The sequence below is a fragment of the Pseudochaenichthys georgianus genome, chromosome 15 (assembly GCF_902827115.2).
Source record: "Pseudochaenichthys georgianus chromosome 15, fPseGeo1.2, whole genome shotgun sequence".
Classification (NCBI taxonomy): domain Eukaryota; kingdom Metazoa; phylum Chordata; class Actinopteri; order Perciformes; family Channichthyidae; genus Pseudochaenichthys; species Pseudochaenichthys georgianus.
The window spans coordinates 37,065,854-37,086,425 of record NC_047517.1 but is presented as its reverse complement, the minus strand read 5'-3'; the positions used below and the strand labels follow the sequence as shown (position 1 = coordinate 37,086,425).

At 36.9% G+C, this 20,572-nt stretch overlaps 3 protein-coding genes across 3 annotated transcripts in view; 2 read left to right on the top strand and 1 right to left on the bottom strand.

The window, feature by feature from the left end:
• Nucleotides 1–20,572, top strand: part of crls1 (cardiolipin synthase 1) — a 404,081-nt gene that overhangs the window by 217,665 nt on the left and 165,844 nt on the right. The window lies entirely within an intron of this gene.
• LOC117459447 (sulfotransferase 6B1-like) lies at nt 1,670–16,904 on the bottom strand. Its single transcript, XM_034100224.2, has 6 exons — nt 16,893–16,904; nt 14,288–14,377; nt 13,628–13,751; nt 11,736–11,830; nt 10,608–10,764; nt 1,670–4,372 (listed from the first exon to the last, which is right to left on the bottom strand). The coding sequence occupies exons 1-6, from the start codon at nt 16,902–16,904 to the stop codon at nt 4,245–4,247; spliced, it is 606 nt and encodes a 201-aa protein (XP_033956115.1). The 3' UTR covers nt 1,670–4,244.
• Nucleotides 20,474–20,572, top strand: part of LOC117459446 (zinc transporter 6-like) — a 6,227-nt gene continuing 6,128 nt past the window's right edge. The window contains exon 1 of the mRNA XM_034100223.2: nt 20,474–20,485. Coding sequence (XP_033956114.1) covers nt 20,474–20,485 — 12 coding nt within the window. The remainder of the gene's footprint in view (nt 20,486–20,572) is intronic.

Below are 20,572 nucleotides of genomic sequence, written 5' to 3'. Positions count from 1 at the left end.
GTATTTAATTTTTTTTAAATCATTTTGTGACATTCTCACTGAAGAGACTTGCAAGGATTTGCCCTAGACTTCTGCTTTCAGACGTACTTAATTATTAAGTTATTACCCTATCCGATAATAATCCAATGCAGAGGCAATAATGTGATATATAATACATTATTTTATATATATTAAATATTTATTAGTCATAAAGTTACAACCGGCCCTTTGAGTGCAACCATAATGCTAATGTGCTATATTACCTACACTATAATAATGACTAATTGGGAGTGTTTGATTGCACCTGAACAATCATAATATAATACAATTAGAATATGTAATGTATTGTCTGTAAAAAAACACGTCTTAAATCGGCAGTGTAATGGTGAAATATAGGGTTAAAGTATCATGAGTGTGTTTACATACTTTGCATTTCTTTTTACTGAAATTAAACACTTATCATTTTGAAATATCTTTCAGCAATAGCATCATTATATATCTAAACATACATAAAGTTCTTAGTGGTACTGGTCTATATAACACATTGGGCAGGGGTGTCAAACTCAATTTCATCGTGGCCCACATTTGAATGATGGTTGCTCTCAAAGGGCCGGTGGTAACTTTAACAATTTCATGCATGAATTGAGAAAGCCTCAGTCAGGAAGTTGTTAAAGTCTGAACTGAAAACTTGTAAATTTGGAAAAAATGAGAAATAAAGATTTGCAAACTTAAAATTAAATTATAATAACATAAGTATATTGATTTAAGGCCCAAAAAGATATTGCAGATGAAGTATTTTCAAGAAGAACAGTAGCAGTAACAGTATGAATTGTAGTAAATATAGCCAGTGATGCATGACGTCCACTTTAGTGGACAGGTGAATAATCATAATTTCCTGCGAACATAAAATCAATACTTTGACAATTTATGAATTATATGATTCATTAGTTGTTAGTTGATGTCACCAAATGTTTTATACCTGCAGGGGGCGCTTTCCATAAAAGGATTATTGGCAGGATATCGGCAGGTGACTTGGTCCATCTGGCTTTCTGTCGTTCCTCTTGGTTTTAGAGAAATGTATCATGCACTTACACTGACTTTCCACTGAGTGGCAGTGTGGATGATGCAATAGGGTCCTATGTAGTGGCTGACGGTGCAACTATGCCATCAAAACTCATGCATATACAAGAAAACACCTTTTGAAAAGCTGTCCACTGTAGTAGCCTCTATGACTGGATAAATTAAATATATATAATATATATAAAATAAATGTATTATTTTACAATATTTCCTCTGCATTGGATTATTATCGGATAGGGTAATAACTTCATAATTAACTATGTCTAAAAGCAGAAGTCGAGGGCAAATAATTGCAAGTAATTGCAAGTCTCTTCAGTGCCATCTCACAAAATGAGATGCATTGTGGGACATGTAGTTTATGGGCAACGTGATCCTGTAAAGCAGCACGTAACCTTATAATAAACGTAGTATACTTTTTGCAAGCTCTTGTGAGCCACATACAATGAAGTGACGGGCCGGATTTGGCTCCCGGGCCAAGAGTATGAGACCCCTGCATTAGGGCATAGCAAACTAGTTATAAAAGAAGAATACACATCCTCGTATTCCTGCGTTCCACTTATGTGAGATGGAGTCAAAGAAATGGAGATGAAGTAATTGGTCTGGAAAAGGGTTTTATTTTAATCGTGATCATGTACAGTGATGCACTGCATGTAATAACCATACAGAATAAACAGTGATTGTGCAAATGTATAAAAGCCCGTATTCACAAAGTTTTATAAAAGCCACAATTTCAAAAACCAGAATGACGTGCGTTTTCCCACGAGTTCAGACAGGTAGCTAGTTTGACAATAATTCAAATGTTAAATGTTAAAAGTTTTTCGCTCAAATGACACCATGGAGGAATGTAACGGGAGTTGACAGGGGACTCTGCCCGCCTCACGAGTGCCTATTTTCGGACACTTTTTTTCACTTTTCCCCGGTTTTATTATTTATTTATTTTTTGGCTATTTCACCCGGTTTCTACCGGGGACATTGCCCGGTCTCGGAAACAAAGGGAAAAACAAACAATGGCATAAAATATTATTAATATGTCGTAACACATCTATTTATTTAAACATAGTAAAACAACCTGAGAAGTAACATTCATGTGCTTTTAGCTGCTGAATACAATCACACCCAGTAAATCTGATCATCTCTGACTGAATACAGACCTGAATCAGAGCCAACAGGAATGGGCTGAAAACAAATACCTGTAGTTGCACACACGTTTTTAAAGCATGCAGAAAACACCATCAGGATTGTATTACCTCGGTCCACTTTCATTGTGTGACAATCATGTTTGATTTTTAAATGATATGTTCATTTTTAAATGGTATTGCTGTATGTCTCTTTCATTTTTTTATTCTGGGTGCAACACGTGTTAAATCCTAAAAGCATTAAGGTGAATCAAAGTGTGTTTTTAATACCTTAACACTTCACTATGATAATGTTTTGCTGGATCAAACACTTTTGTAATTCCTTATCTTTAAATTGTCTTATTTGCTTCGTATTGTGCCATTTTTTACTTTTTATAGCTTGTTTGTATTGCTTTGATATGTGCTGCACAGATTAGCATTTCATATCAATATGAAGTATAGCTGCACACACAAACCCCAAACTCTGTTGATGTTCAGGTGAACTTTCTGATGTTAAAATCTATTTTTATGTGTGTAAAAGCATCTGAATGCATGTTCATTATTCCCCACAGAAGATATATGTCTTGTATGTTTCCTGTGTTGATGAGCAGTGTGTTTCCGGTGTTTGAGAACTGTTTTTTATTCACAGATGTTTGTGTTTAGTGCACAGATTAACTTCAGGTGAACCCAAATGTTGCCGCTCCAGGTGTTGCAAGGACTAGTTTCTGGTGGAGAGTAAGATTAGAAATTATAAACTCTTATTATATTCCTGTAAATATAATGTATAATGTCCTTTATTGTTTTATGTTTCATGTGGAACCTATATGCAGGGCCGGCCCTTGGCATAGGCAGTATAGGCGAATGCTAAGGGCACATCACTCAGTTGGGGGCGCCGGGAAAAAAAAAAAGGAAAAAAAAGAAGTTAGAAATAAAATAAATATAATTTTTTTTATTTCATAACAATAACATAACAACAATTTCCCGATTTTGGATCAACAAAGTACATCTTATTATCTTATACTAACAGAACTACGCCTATATTGCGTACAGCTTCCATAAGCTATGGCGCACCCCCCCCCCAAAAATCAAGTTGAACCGCCCCAGTAAAAGACAGAGGGATATGTGAAATAGTTCTTTTTTTTTAAATAATGGTTTTAGTGTGCAATTATAGGTTTTCATTTTGTATTTGTGTTAATTTAAAATAAATCAAACTCCCAAAAAATGTATACAGCTTTTATTAACATTGGAATTTACTGTGTAAGCGGCCGTGGGGGGGAGAGCTTTAGAGAGCTCTCACCTGAAAGACTCTGATAACCTCAGCTCAGTGAGCTAAAGGCACACCTTTATATGATCATTATAGTTATAAAAAAATAAGAGAATAGATTTTCATCTGTTCTCTTATAGTATAAAATACTATATGACAGTAACAAAAGTTGTTATTAATAAACAAGAATACAGTTTAAACGGGGAGTGATTTGTAAAATATCCATAGATAAAAACAAAATCTGCTTACAGTTCTGTTTCATCTGGGTGTTGAGAGATGCATCCATAGATCTCTTAATGTTGCTCTCAAAGTGCACCAGATTGATGCTTTCAACTTCAATATATATAAAAAAAATCTTCCTGGGGGAGCATGCCCCCGGACCCCTCAAGAGGAGGTTAGGTCCACCCCCCACTTAAATCATGTTCAAATGGATAGGATACAAAATACATTTGCACACATCTTGTGTCCATATCTTTCTGTTTTGGTGGTCATGCCACAACCGTGCATGCATGCGCGAGTCATAGTGAGTGTCTGCATTTGGCAGCAAATTGGTCAGGGCCGGCCCTGCCTATATGCTGCAGGTCTCCCTTGAAAAAGAGATCTATGCTCTCAATGGGAATAATCTGGTTAAATAAAGGTTTGAAATGAAATGAATATAGCGAAGTTAGCTTAGCACAAAGAAAAAGTATCCATAAAACAACAATTTGAAAGATTTGTAACTTTTCAACCAAAGTTTGGAGTGGAGTAAATAAAACAGCCATTCATAATGCACTTGTTCCCTCCTTCTTTCCTTCCCCCCTTGCTCCCTACTGGCAGTGGCGTTGGTAGTTGAGTTTGGCTCCCAGCCTGGTTCCTGCCAGCTGTTTGTTGAAGGCGGTGTCCATCTCTCGGCTCTGTTCGGGGGTGAAGTGGTTCTTCCAGTCGCCCACCTCGCCTGCACAGGGACACAAATATCTCACAGTTAAAACCTCTGATTTCACCGATTTCTCGTTAATTTGCTTAAAGATAATTAAGAAGTATTCTTTATCTGCAACACTGAAGTTCTTGTATATTAATAGTGGAATATTCAGACCTCATTTCGTTGAGCATTTCATAATTTAAACAGTTGAACATTTCGGGAAATATGCTTATTCACTCTGTCTCGAAAAAAACCCTCATTTGTTTATGTTAAAAAACAAATGATATCATATTTGTATTAATAGTTAATACAAAACGTTTCGAGCGATTCTGCACATTAAGTATTTGCAACCTTAAAGGTAGGGTAGGTAAGAATGGAGAAACCAGCTCGAGTGCGCTAGAATTTGAATGTACGCAGCCGAACAAATCGAGAGGGGTCTGCCTGCAGACCTCCACTCTCAGGATACCTCCACTGTCAGTACAGGAAGTGACGATTCTGACGCGTTTTTCCCCCGTCTACTACGGACTACGGACTCGTTTGATGGAAGTTTTCAAATCACAATGGAGACTCATCACGGAGGTAATGAGTCCGCCCTCCGTGCACTTTGGGTCGGCCTTGGTCAAGCCCTTTTGACCCCCCCAGCCTGGTTCTCGTAAAAGTTTTTCGCTCAAATGACACCATGGAGGAATGTAACGGGAGTTGACAGGGGACTCTGCCCGCCTCACGAGTGCCTATTTTCTATGGGCATAGATATGTCTCATAATTATTTGTGTGAACATAAGAATAATTTGTGTGTAAATATGTGATTTGTAAATGTAAAACAACATCCACAAATGCATTTAAAAGATTTGCAAACTCACAAATACATTTGCAAGTGAAAAACGGATCTGCAAATACGCTAAATATGTTCACAAATAAAAAAAAGATCTGTGAATATCTCTTTAACATTTACAACTTTCGGTCAGGCATTTCTGAATTCATTTTGTATTTGTGGACCAAAAATGCGCTTGCGGATCTCAACTCTCTGTTCACGGATCTCAAATCTCTGTTCGCGGATCGTCTTTTTACACACACGGAATTTTGAGACATATTTTCCGCCGGTCTCGGCTAAAATCTACTCGTGTCACTCGGTTATTTTCGGAAACCACGTGATGGCCCGCTGATGACTACATTTCCGCATGATTTCAAAGTAAGAGCATGATGGTTTGTTTAATGCTCTGTTTTTGTATTATAATGAACAGCGGAACGTTAGATGCATTCTTCATCACCATCACCCTCATCATCATGTTATAGTGATACAGTTAGTTTGTGTTATTGGTTCAATATAGCATATCGAGCACTTTCGTTGATGTTGAAGTGCAGGCGATACGCCACTTTCGGGTCCCGGGGGGGGGGGGGGGGGGGGGGGGGGGGGGGAGCAGCTGGCAGCGAAGCAGCCCAGATAAAACTCTTTCTTCATTGTTTGTTGTGTATTCAGTCAAGCGGGTCAAAGTTACAAAGCACTTCACATCTTATTAATCGGCCTAATTTGACTTTACCAGTGCAGTAATACAGTAATCTGTAGAAAAGCACCGTATTTAGGTCAGCCTTCATAGTAAGGCTACATTAAATGTTATAATATTCATCGTGTCCTTTCCACTGATATATTCCTGTCTATTGCTTTCATTTGTATTTAATGTTATTGTGTTTATACTTGTTTCCACACATTTCACAATTTGGGATGAATGAAGTATCTATCTATATATGATATCCATCTATCTATATCTGTCATTCATGATTGTCATATTTTATTATGTAGGATACAGGACTGGAATTATTCTTACTTTTTACTCCACTTCATTTATGCAACAACTTTATTTCATTTTATGATTAGATTGTTTTGCTTGTATCATCCTTTGCAAATACATAGTCACACTGCTGGAAACAGGGCTGTTTCTCTGAGAGACGTAGATACTCACTTATGAGAATATAATGCATTGGTGTATATTAAACTAGCCAACAGTATACAAAGCACTACAAAAGTGTTGTCAATATTAACCATAAACATTTACATTAGTGAAATGACACATCAATCAATGTTTATTTGTATTTTATTTTTCACATACACAGCCTTCATAGTAAGGCTACATTAAATGTTATAATATTCATCGTGTCCTTTCCACTGATATATTCCTGTCTATTGCTTTCATTTGTATTTAATGTTATTGTGTTTATACTTGTTTCCACACATTTCACAATTTGGGATGAATGAAGTATCTATATAACCCCTTGCCCTTATTCCTCCGAGCTTAGCACTTTCTACTTTTGTTGTTATTTTGTTTTACTTGCTCGTAAGCTCTTTGAGCACCAGGAAAAGCGCTTTATAAATGTAATGTATTATTATTATTATTATATATGATATCCATCTATATATCCATATATCTATCTATCTATCTATCTATCTATCTATCTATCTATCTATCTATCTATCTATCTATCTATCGATCTATCTATCTATCGATCTATCTATCTGTACCTGCAAAGTACAGGACTTACATATTGTACATATTATATCAATCCTATAATATTTGTTTCTAACATTTAAAGTGCTTAAAACAAATGTGGGATATTCATTTGATAAAAGTAATTGACAAAGAAATTAACGATTGTCATATTTTATTATGTAGGATACAGAACTGGACTGTAGTCAAGCAAACTTACTTAATAACACATTCCACATACTTGTTCTTTGCGTCAGTGTTTCAATGTTATATTTTATAACCATATCAATTATTAAAACAATTAAAATACATGCCCTACCGTTGATTGTGCACACTTTTGCCTGAAATTAATCTCCCACTGCCAGGCCCACGCACAGTCAATATAAGTAATTATATTAATGCATAGGAATGTAGTGATACTTCTTTATTCTTCTTTTGTATACAATTATAACGGTACATAACAGCGGAAGAAAAGTATACATATTTTTAAAAACGGTTTTGTTTTTTGTGACAGAGATTACAGATCCCCATTGACTGGGAGGCCAGTGGTCATCTGCGTGAGGAACACTGGGAATAGTTGTTCCTGTCTCCCGGAGTCCTCTGAGTGATCAACAGATGGAACACCTTAATGCTAATATTGACCCAATGTTACCATCAGATTCATTTGGAAAGGACATCTACTTGAACACATTACAGTTGGTTCTCTTTACGACTGGAAATTAAGAGCAATGGATCCATGGACTACCAGCAGGCAAAGTATTCAGATACTTGACTGAAGTAAAAGTCTTGCCTTTATAGTCTTACTTAAGTAAAGGTATGTAAGTACTAGCCAAATGGACTTACATTTGAAGTATTCATTATGCTTTAAAAGGTTCTCTATGTGTTAAAACTTTTGATTATATAGCTGCATTAATGTGTATGTGAAAAATAAAATAAAAATAAACATTGATTGATGTGTCATTTCACTAATGTAAATGTTTATGGTTAATATTGACATACGTTTGTAGTGCTTTGTATACTGTTGGCTAGTTTAATATACACCAATGCATTATATCCTCATAAGTGGTTATCTACGTCTCTCAGAGAAACAGCCCTGTTCCCAGCATTGTGACTATGTATTTGCAAAGGATGATACAAGCAAAACAATCTAATCATAAAATGAAATAAAGTTGTTGCATAAATGAAGTGGAGTAAAAAGTAAGAATAATTCCAGTCCTGTATCCTACATAATAAAATATGACAATCATGAATGTCTTTCTTTTTATGAAATCAGTATCCCACATTTGTTTTAAACACTTGCAAATGATATATGCTAGAAACCAATGGATTGATATAATATTTACAATGTAAAGTCCTGTACTCTGCAGGTGCTGGTAAAGAGCAATACAATGACTAAACCTTTCCAACCAAAACAACTAGTTGGTAGGTAGGTACAGGCAGACAGACAGATAGATAGACAGACAGATATAGATAGATGGATATCATATATAGATAGATACTTCATTCATCCCAACTTGTGAAATGTGTGGAAACAAGTATAAACACAATAACATTAAATACAAATGAAAGCAATAGACAGGAATATATCAGTAGAAAGGACACGATGAATATTATAACATGTAATGTAGCCTTACTATGAAGGCTGACCTAAATACGGTGCTTTTCTACAGATTACTTTATTACTGCACTGGTAAAGTCAAATTAGGCCGATTAATAAGATGTGAAGTGCTTTGTAACTTTGACCCGCTTGACTGAATACACAACAAACAATGAAGAAAGAGTTTTATCTGGGCTGCTTCGCTGCCAGCTGCTCCCCCCCCCCCCGGGACCCGAAAGTGGCGTATCGCCTGCACTTCAACATCAACGAAGGTGCTCGATATGCTATATTGAACAAATAACACAAACTAACTGTATCACTATAACATGATGATGAGGGTGATGGTGATGAAGAATGCATCTAACGTTCCGCTGTTCATTATAATACAAAAACAGAGCATTAAACAAACCATCATGCTCTTACTTTGAAATCATGCGGAAATGTAGTCATCAGCGGGCCATCACGTGGTTTCCGAAAATAACCGAGTGACACGAGTAGATTTTAGCCGAGACCGGCGGAAAATATGTCTCAAAATTCCGTGTGTGTAAAAAGACGATCCGCGAACAGAGATTTGAGATCCGTGAACAGAGAGTTGAGATCCGCAAGCGCATTTTTGGTCCACAAATACAAAATGGATTCAGAAATGCCTGACCGAAAGTTGTAAATGTTAAAGAGATATTCACAGATCTTTTTTTTATTTGTGAACATATTTAGCGTATTTGCAGATCCGTTTTACACTTGCAAATGTATTTGTGAGTTTGCAAATCTTTTAAATGCATTTGTGGATGTTGTTTTACATTTACAAATCACATATTTACACACAAATTATTTTTATGTTCACACAAATAATTATGAGACATATCTATGCCCATAATTTTCGGACACTTTTTTCACTTTTCCCCGGTTTTATTATTTATTTATTTTTTGGCTATTTCACCCGGTTTCTCCCGGGGACATTGCCCGGTCTCGGAAACAAAGGGAAAAACAAACAATGGCATAACATATTATTAATATGTCGTAATACATCTATTTATTTTCTTCTCAGAGTGTACCAGAATGGGTAGTTTGTATGTTAGTATTTAAAAAAATCCCCTGCTGGGGGAGAATCCCCCCAGACCCCCTGCTGGGGTTGGGTTTTCAGTACATGTGCCTTTTTATGTTATACAGTTCAGCTTTGATTCCACCATCTCATTAAACCTTATTTAAAAGCATTATTTTGTTCTGTGAAGGGATATAAGGGATATATGCACTGTACTTCATTAATATTGTATACTGCAGAGCAGAGGCGGCGCTAGGGGGTGGCTACTTGGGCTCAAGCCCCGGATGTTTTCTGAAAAGCCCCGGATGTTTCACTTAAAAAAAAAAAAATAATAATTAAATATTTTTTTCTTTTTTTAAATGTCTCGGGAGTAATATGCAGTACCATACAATATATTGTTCAAATATAGCATGATATGTCCCCTTTAAGGTATTATTAAGGTAGGGTTAATGTTGCTCTCAAAGTGCACCAGATTGATGCTTTTAACTTCAATATTTAAAAAAAAAAATCTTCCCGGGGGGAGCATGCCCCCGGACCCCCCTAGAGGAGGCGACGACCCCCCTAAAGGATGTTTGGTCCACCTCCCACTTGTAAAAAAAATAGCACTTTACCCCTGCAACCCCCCCCCCCCCCCCCCCCCCCCCCCCCCCCCAACAACTCCTGGGCTAAGCCCCGGATCTCCTACAATCCTAAATCCGCCTCTGCTGCAGAGCGTATATATTACTGCAGGATCTTTTGTTGAATATATTTGAGTGGTTCAAAATGTCAGGTTGCGATCTATTGACTAAGGAAAACGTGGGTCCCGAGGCCTGACCAGTTGAGAACCACTGATTTAATATATTCATTGCTATCGGGATGTTAAGAGCATTCCATGGAATATAACAAAAAGTGTTTCTGAAGTGAATTACCTACCCCACCTTTAAGTAGCATTTTTAAAACAGCACTTTAACTTGTAATTGAGTATTGTTAAGGTTGTGTTACCATTTCTACTCAAGCAAAGGATCTGAGCACTTCTTCCATCACTAATGTATTGAAATGTATTGTGGAAGTTGTGTTCCAGAATGGATTTACTAAGTGGGAAGAGGAGGCAGCTTTAAGCCGTCTGTGGCTATTGTTGCTTCATAATGACTGATGAAGAGACAGCATGCAAGGCACCTTTTCTGAAGATGACGTCCCCCAAAGACTCATGGGAGTTAGCGGAGCTCTGCTTCATGGCGGAGAAGGTGCTGCCGTCTGAGATCTGAAGCACCTGAGCCTCCGTCAGCGTGTAGCCGAAGAAGGAGGAGATCTGACGGATGCCATCGCTCAGGTCCTGCAGGACAGGAACCACATTGCAGGTCACCTATTGTGCAAAATCCTCTTCTTCATGTCTCTTCTACATCAACATGTGTCCCCTCTTCTTCATGTCTCTTCTACATCAACATGTGTCCCCTCTTCTCCATGTCTCTTCTACATCAACATGTGTCCCCTCTTCTCCATGTCTCTTCTACATCAACATGTGTCCTCTCTTCTTCATGTCTCTTCTACATCAACATGTGTCCCCTCTTCTCCATGTCTCTTCTACATCAACATGTGTCCCCTCTTCTCCATGTCTCTTCTACATCAACATGTGTCCCCTCTTCTTCATGTCTCCTCTACATCAACATATGTCCCCTCTTCTTCATGTCTCTTCTACATCAACATGTGTCCCCTCTTCTTCATGTCTCCTCTACATCAACATATGTCCCCTCTTCTTCATGTCTCTTCTACATCAACATGTGTCCTCTCTTCTTCATGTCTCTTCTACATCAACATGTGTCCCCTCTTCTCCATGTCTCTTCTACATCAACATGTGTCCTCTCTTCTTCATGTCTCTTCTACATCAACATGTGTCCCCTCTTCTCCATGTCTCTTCTACATCAACATGTGTCCTCTCTTCTTCATGTCTCTTCTACATCAACATGTGTCCCCTCTTCTCCATGTCTCTTCTACATCAACATGTGTCCTCTCTTCTCCATGTCTCTTCTACATCAACATGTGTCCCCTCTTCTTCATGTCTCCTCTACATCAACATATGTCCCCTCTTCTTCATGTCTCTTCTACATCAACATGTGTCCCCTCTTCTTCATGTCTCCTCTACATCAACATATGTCCCCTCTTCTTCATGTCTCTTCTACATCAACATGTGTCCCCTCTTCTCCATGTCTCTTCTACATCAACATGTGTCCTCTCTTCTTCATGTCTCTTCTACATCAACATGTGTCCCCTCTTCTTCATGTCTCTTCTACATCGTGTGTGATCTACCTGTTTCAGCTCCTCGTAGGTGACGATCATCACGTTTGGGTCGACCATCCTCTTCTCCCAGGCCAGAGCGTGGTCAAAGTACGACCCCCAGGCAACTACACACACACACACACACACACACACACGCACGCACGCACGCACGCACACAGACAGACAGACAGACAGACAGACAGACAGACAGACAGACAGACAGACAGACAGACAGACAGACAGACAGACAGACAGACAGACAGACAGACAGACAGACAGACAGACAGACAGACAGACAGACAGACAGACAGACAGACAGACAGACAGACAGACAGACAGACAGACAGACAGACAGACAGACAGACAGACAGACAGACAGACAGACAGACAGACAGACAGACAGACAGACAGACAGACAGACAGACAGACAGACAGACAGACAGACAGACAGACAGACAGACAGACAGACAGACAGACAGACAGACAGACAGACAGACAGACAGACAGACAGACAGACAGACAGACAGACAGACAGACAGACCACACACACACACACACACACACACACACACACACACACACACACACACACACACACACACACACACACACACACACACACACACACACACACACACACACACACACACACACACACACACACACACACACACACACACACACACACACACACACACACACACACACACACACACACACACACACACACAAAAGCCAGACTCAGGGACGATAGAGAATCTGACAGAGAACATATAAATACAATTGGGTAAATATTTGACACAGCTGATTGAGTAGTTTTAGGAGTGGAAGACAAATGGCTGGAAGTGTGGCACATGTCAGAGACACACGTGTTGCAATGATCTGTGAGTAGCTGGCATTGAGACAAAGAAAGTAGAAGGTTCACCTCACAGTAACCTATTTAATAACTAGATGTCATGATTGTGATGTCAATGAATGTCCAACATGTGTGACCTTTCTCCTGTAATCGATAACTTTTACATTGGTACTTTTGAACCCTGGGTTTTTAGACGTTAGTTATCAGTGCATGTTCTGATAAGCTGCCCTCCTTTGCCCCGAGAAGGCGTGAGAAGCATTTTAACTCGTACTTTACGAGTGTTTGATGCAGTAAACTCAACAGTGGGTCTTTGGATTTAAAGGCGTGCAACAGCTTCCTCAGTGGAACAAGCTGAGTCGCTTTTTTTCTCAGAATGTGACTTTTTTTTCTCCGTTTTCCCCCAAAATGTCACTTTTTTTTTTCTTGACTTTTTTCTCAGAATTTGACTTTTTTTCTTCAAAATATGCCTTTTTCTTAGAATGTCCCCTTTTCTCAGAATTTTTTTTTTTTGTCCGTTTTTTTTGTTCAAAATGTCACTTTCCCCCCCAGAATTTCGCTTTTCTTTTTAAATTATTTTGTGACATTTTCACTGAAGAGACTTGCAATGACTTGCCCTATACTTCTGCTTTCAGACGTAGTTAATTATGAAGTTATTACCCTATCAGATAATAATCCAAAGCAGAGGCAATAATGCAATATAATTATTATATTATTTTATATATATTCAATATTTATATATGTATTTTTATATAGTCTTAAAGTTACAACCGGCCCTTTGAGTGCAACCATAATTCCTACGAGGCCCGTGATGAAATTGAGTTTGACACCCCTGCTTTAGCCCCTTGTTGCAGGTTAAGTGTTTAATGATGACTTGACTTATTGCACTCAGCAACCTCTTTGTATCATGGCTGAACTTTAATCCCATGTGGTCTAATGGATTTTTACGGCCCGTCCACACAGTGGCGTGCGTTGAAGCTTCCAACGCTTCTGCCGGTAGGAGTGCTTGATCAGCAAATGATTATCTATAAATGTTTTTCTCAGTCAAGTCATGCATGTGTTTTCTCACCGTCTCCGCTCATGAAGTTGGAGTAGAAGGAGTCCCAGGACTCTGAGGGCAGCACCGGGTTGTTGTTGGAGAAATGATAAAACGAGACCAGCGTGTCTTTAGGGTTCCTGAAGATCACCAGTATCTGAAACACACGCAACACCAATTAAAACAAACATTTTAGTTTTAAATGGAATCTATTAATAATAAGTCAATGAAAAAGGGGGAAATAAATCAACTATGATGTCAAAAAGGAGAGATAAATATAATTAAATTGAAAAGGATAGTAATAATTGATTTTCTTCTATCTTTGGGATATTTCTAAAAAGGCAAAATAGTGATTTTAATTATATTCTATTTTCTATTTTAATAGTCATACGTATTTATTTCATTCAAACTCAATCAAGCGGTGTTTCCTATTTGAAAAAAATCATAACTATCAAAAAGATAATTATAAAACAGAACCTTTTGTGAATTCACAATAAATAGATTTTGTATTTTAAGTTAATTCATTGCAAGAAGGATAACCTGATGAAGAATAGCGATGTATTTTGAAAGCCACTTCTACATCCATCACGTCTTCATGTGTTTCCCCTTTGAGGATTGAAGTAACCTCTCTCTCTTTCACGGTTTTCCTTTTAGAGTTTCTATTTGTGTACCTGCAGACTTTTTAAAACTTACTTTAGTTTTCTTTTCATCGAAGGAGGCGGGGATGTTGTCGGGATGAAGGTGAGTCCCCAGAAACCTCCGAGAGGGAGCCGCCTCCACCTCCTGAGGACAGAGCGGGACAAAAACATTATTACATACTTACAAAAACACCTTTTATATGCATGCTGGTAGACAGCATGAGATATCATTTGAAATGCATCTAAATACATGTACTATGGTTCTGTAGTTAAAGTCACATTTGAAGTATACTTTGACTTATCTTGAGTATTTTTTTCACACTTTATGAAGCTTTCTACTTATCCTCCATTATATTTGAGACAACTATTGTAGTACTTTTTACTTTACATGCATCCAACTTCTTAAGGTTCTAGCTAGTTCAATAATAATGTATAATATTTGGTTACAAATAAAGCCATCCAGCGGTATTCAAATAACCTTTACCGAGCTGAACATTGAAGTGATGAACACATGAATGGATCAATAACTAAAACACAATCATTTAAAACATATGATTCTTGAATAGGCCTTAACTCATTATGATTACTTTTACTTTTGGTACTTCAAGTATATTTTGATGCTAATACTTTTGTTCTTTTACTTTAGAAAGATTTTGAATACAGGACTTTTCCATTGTTAGTATTTTCCCAATAACGTGTAGCTAATCTTACTCAAATACAACATATGATTACATCTGCCATGACTGATCACTTGTCATTCTCCTTCAATAGGGCCAGGCCTAAAATGACTATTTGTTCGAGGTTAAGGGAAGATTAAGAAAGAAATATTTACTGATGGTGGGAAACAGGATTCAAACAAAGGTTGTCAGAGTCCCACCCTTGTTATTGTTAATTTACCCTTAACAGGCAAGGCAAGGCAAGGCAAGGCAAGGCAAGGCAAGGCAAGGCAAGGCAAGGCAAGGCAAGGCAAGGCAAGGCAAGGCAAGGCAAGGCAAGGCAAGGCAAGGCAAGGCAAGGCAAGGCAAGGCAAGGCAAGTTTATTTATATAGCACTTTTCAACACAAGGCAATTCAAAGTGCTTTACAAAAAATGAAAGACATTAAGCATTAAAAAAGAAAAGCTAATAAAATTAAAATTAAAAGGAAAAATACATGGATAAAAGTTACAGTGCAGTCTAAAATATGAATAGTTCAATTAAACATTAAAAGAAAAAGTACATGGATAAAAGTTACAGTGCAGTTTAAGATATGAATAGTTCAATTAAAAGCAGCGACAAAAGAAAAGTCTTCAGCCTGGATTTAAAAGTAGTCAGAGTTGCAGCGGACCTGCAGGTTTCTGGGAGTTTGTTCCAGATATCTGGAGCATAATAACTGAACGCTGCTTCTCCATGTTTAGTTCTGACTCTGGGGACAGAAAGCTGACCAGTCCCTGAAGACCTGAGAGATCTGGATGGTTCATCATTTAGCAGGAGGTCAGAAATGTATTTTGGGCCTAAACCATTCAAAGCTTTATAAACCAGCAGCAGTATTTTTGAAATATATTCTTTGACACGCAGGAAGCCAGTGTAAAGACTTCAGAACAGGAGTGATGTGATCCACTTTCTTAGTGTTAGTGAGGACTCGAGCAGCGGCGTTCTGAATCAGCTGCAGCTTTCTAATAGATGTTTTAGTGAGACCTGTGAAGACACCATTGCAGTAGTCCAGTCTACTGAAGATAAAGGCATGGACAAGTGTTTCCAAATCCTGCTGTGACATTAGTCTTTTAATCCTAGATATATTCTTTAGGTGAGAGTAGGCTGATTTAGTAACTGTTTTAATGTGACTGTTGAAACTCAGGTCAGAGTCCATGACTACACCTAGATTTCTGGCTTTATCTGTTGTTCTGAACATTGCAGACTGAAGCTCAGTGCTAACTTTTATACGTTCTGCCTTGGCTCCAAAAACCATTACCTCAGTTTTATCTTTGTTTAATTGGAGAAAGTTCTGACACATCCAGTCATTGATTTGTCCAATGCACTTACTCAGTGTTTGAATTGGAGCATAGTCTCCTGGTGAAATTGTTACGTAAATGTGTGTGTCATCTGCATAGCTATGGTAACTTATTTTGTTGTTCTTCATTATCTGAGCCAGTGGTAGCATGTAGATGTTAAAGAGAAGAGGCCCCAAGATGGAGCCTTGAGGTACCCCACATGTCATATTTTTCAACTCAGATGTGTATTTACCTATAGAAACAAAGTTGTTTCTATCCTTTAAGTAGGATTCAAACCAATTTAGAACTGTTTCCGAAAGTCCCACCCAGTTTTCCAGTCGGTCTAGTAATATGCTGTGGTCAACAGTGTCAAACGCAGCACTGAGATCTAATAATACTAACACTGAAGTTCTGCCACTGTCTGTGTTTAAGTGGATGTCATTAAAGACCTTTACAAGAGCAGTCTCAGTGCTGTGGTTTGGACGAAAGCCTGACTGGAACACATCAAAACAGTCATTTAAATGCAAGAAATTACTCAACTGTTGAAAAAACAACCAAAAGTCACGCAATATTACGTCCTGTAGTTTTAGAAACTGTTAACTTTATTTTTAATAATTTAACTGTCATTTATACATGTTCATCTCTTACGAATAAAGTCTCTCGTTCTCCAATTTGAAACCTGTGTAAAGTACCTCGGCCATCATTGTGACTTCTTTTGTGTTTAAAAAGAAAAATCCATCTACAACATTTTATAGCAACAGCTTTCCTGGGTAAAGCAGTACATATATATGAAGTTTACTGACATGTAACTGCAGTACATATATATCCAGTTTACTGACATGTTACTGCAGTACATATATATCCAGTTTACTGACATGTTACTGCAGTACATATATATCCAGTTTACTGACATGTAACTGCAGTACATATATATCCAGTTTACTGACATGTTACTGCAGTACATATATATCCAGTTTACTGACATGTTACTGCAGTACATATATATCCAGTTTACTGACATGTTACTGCAGTACATATATATGAAGTTTACTGACATGTAACTGCAGTACATATATATCCAGTTTACTGACATGTTACTGCAGTACATATATATATAAAGTTTACTGACATGTAACTGCAGTACATATATATCCAGTTTACTGACATGTAACTGCAGTACATATATATCCAGTTTACTGACATGTTACTGCAGTACATATATATGAAGTTTACTGACATGTAACTGCAGTACATATCTAGTTTACTGACATGTTACTGCAGTATATATATATAAAGTGTACTGACATGTAACTGCAGTACATATATATCCAGTTTACTGACATGTTACTGCAGTACATATATATGAAGTTTACTGACATGTTACTGCAGTACATATATATCCAGTTTACTGACATGTTACTGCAGTACATATATATGAAGTTTACTGACATGTAACTGCAGTACATATCTAGTTTACTGACATGTTACTGCAGTATATATATATATATATAAAGTGTACTGACATGTAACTGCAGTACATATATATCCGGTTTACTGACATGTTACTGCAGTACATATATATCCAGTGTACTGACATGTTACTGCAGTACATATATATCCAGTGTACTGACATGTTACTGCAGTACATATATATCCAGTTTACTGACATGTTACTGCAGTACATATCCAGTTTACTGACATGTTACTACTGCAGTACATATATATCCAGTTTACTGACATGTTACTGCAGTACATATATATGAAGTTTACTGACATGTAACTGCAGTACATATATATCCAGTTTACTGACATGTTACTACTGCAGTACATATATATATATATATATATCCAGTTTACTGACATGTTACTGCAGTACATATATATCCAGTTTACTGACATGTTACTGCAGTACATATATATCCAGTTTACTGACATGTTACTGCAGTACATATATATATATAACGTTTACTGACATGTTACTGCAGTACATATATATATATAACGTTTACTGACATGTTACTGCAGTACATATATATGAAGTTTACTGACATGTAACTGCAGTACATATATATCCAGTTTACTGACATGTTACTGCAGTACATATATATCCAGTTTACTGACATGTTACTGCAGTACATATATCCAGTTTACTGACATGTTACTGCAGTACATATATATATATAACGTTTACTGACATGTTACTGCAGTACATATATATGAAGTTTACTGACATGTAACTGCAGTACATATATATCCAGTTTACTGACATGTTACTACTGCAGTACATATATATATATATATATCCAGTTTACTGACATGTTACTGCAGTACATATATATCCAGTTTACTGACATGTTACTGCAGTACATATATATCCAGTTTACTGACATGTTACTGCAGTATATATCCAGTTTACTGACATGTTACTGCAGTACATATATATCCAGTTTACTGACATGTTACTGGCAGTACATATATATCCAGTTTACTGACATGTTACTGCAGTACATATATATATATATTAACGTTTACTGACATGTTCTGCAGTACATATATATCCAGTTTACTGACATGTTACTGGCAGTACATATCCAGTTCACTGACATGTTACTGCAGTACATATATATGAAGTTTACCGACATGTTACTGCAGTACATATATATGAAGTTTACTGACATGTAACTGCAGTACATATATATCCAGTGTACTCACATGTTACTGCAGTACATATATATGAAGTTTACTGACATGTAACTGCAGTACATATATATCCAGTTTACTGACATGTTACTGCAGTACATATATATGACCTTGACATGTTACTGCAGTACATATATATCCAGTTTACTGACATGTTACTGCAGTACATATATATCCAGTTTACTGACATGTTACTGCAGTACATATATATCCAGTTTACTGACATGTTACTGCAGTACATATATATCCAGTTTACTGACATGTAACTGCAGTACATATATATCCAGTTTACTGACATGTTACTGCAGTACATATATATGAAGTTTACTGACATGCAACTGCAGTACATATATATCCAGTTTACTGACATGTTACTGCAGTACATATATATGAAGTTTACTGACATGTAACTGCAGTACATATCTAGTTTACTGACATGTTACTGCAGTATATATATATAAAGTGTACTGACATGTAACTGCAGTACATATATATCCAGTTTACTGACATGTTACTGCAGTACATATATATGAAGTTTACTGACATGTTACTGCAGTACATATATATCCAGTTTACTGACATGTTACTGCAGTACATATATATGAAGTTTACTGACATGTAACTGCAGTACATATCTAGTTTACTGACATGTTACTGCAGTATATATATATATATATATATATATATAAAGTGTACTGACATGTAACTGCAGTACATATATATCCGGTTACTGACATGTTACTGCAGTACATATATATCCAGTGTACTGACATGTTACTGCAGTACATATATATCCAGTTCACTGACATGTTACTGCAGTACATATATATCCAGTGTACTGACATGTTACTGCAGTACATATCCAGTTTACTGACATGTTACTGCAGTACATATATATGAAGTTTACTGACATGTAACTGCAGTACATATATATCCAGTTTACTGACATGTTACTGCAGTACATATATATCCAGTGTACTGACATATTACTGCAGTACATATCCAGTTTACTGACATGTTACTGCAGTACATATATATCCAGTGTACTGACATGTTACTGCAGTACATATATATGAAGTTTACTGACATGTAACTGCAGTACATATCTAGTTTTACTGACATGTTACTGCAGTACATATATATCCAGTTTACTGACATGTTACTGCAGTACATATATATCCAGTTTACTGACATGTTAATGCAGTACATATCCAGTTTACTGACATGTTACTGCAGTACATATATATGAAGTTTACTGACATGTAACTGCAGTACATATATATCCAGTTTACTGACATGTTACTGCAGTACATATATATCCAGTGTACTGACATATTACTGCAGTACATATCCAGTTCACTGACATGTTACTGCAGTACATATATATATCCAGTGTACTGACATGTTACTGCAGTACATATATATGAAGTTTACTGACATGTAACTGCAGTACATATCTAGTTTACTGACATGTACTGCAGTACATATATATCCAGTTTACTGACATGTTACTGCAGTACATATATATCCAGTTTACTGACATGTTACTGCAGTACATATCCAGTTTACTGACATGTTACTGCAAGTACATATATATGAAGTTTCTGACATGACATGTAACTGCAGTACATATATATCCAGTTTACTGACATGTTACTGCAGTACATATATA

What these genes read in the sequence shown, in the direction of transcription:
- LOC117459447 (XM_034100224.2), bottom strand. An exon ending in TCGATGAAAAGAAAACTAAA is followed by an intron (nt 13,752 to 14,287) that starts GTAAGTTTTAAA and finishes CGTGTGTTTCAG; the next exon opens with ATACTGGTGATCTTCAGGAA. An exon ending in CCTACGAGGAGCTGAAACAG is followed by an intron (nt 10,765 to 11,735) that starts GTAGATCACACA and finishes CCTGTCCTGCAG; the next exon opens with GACCTGAGCGATGGCATCCG.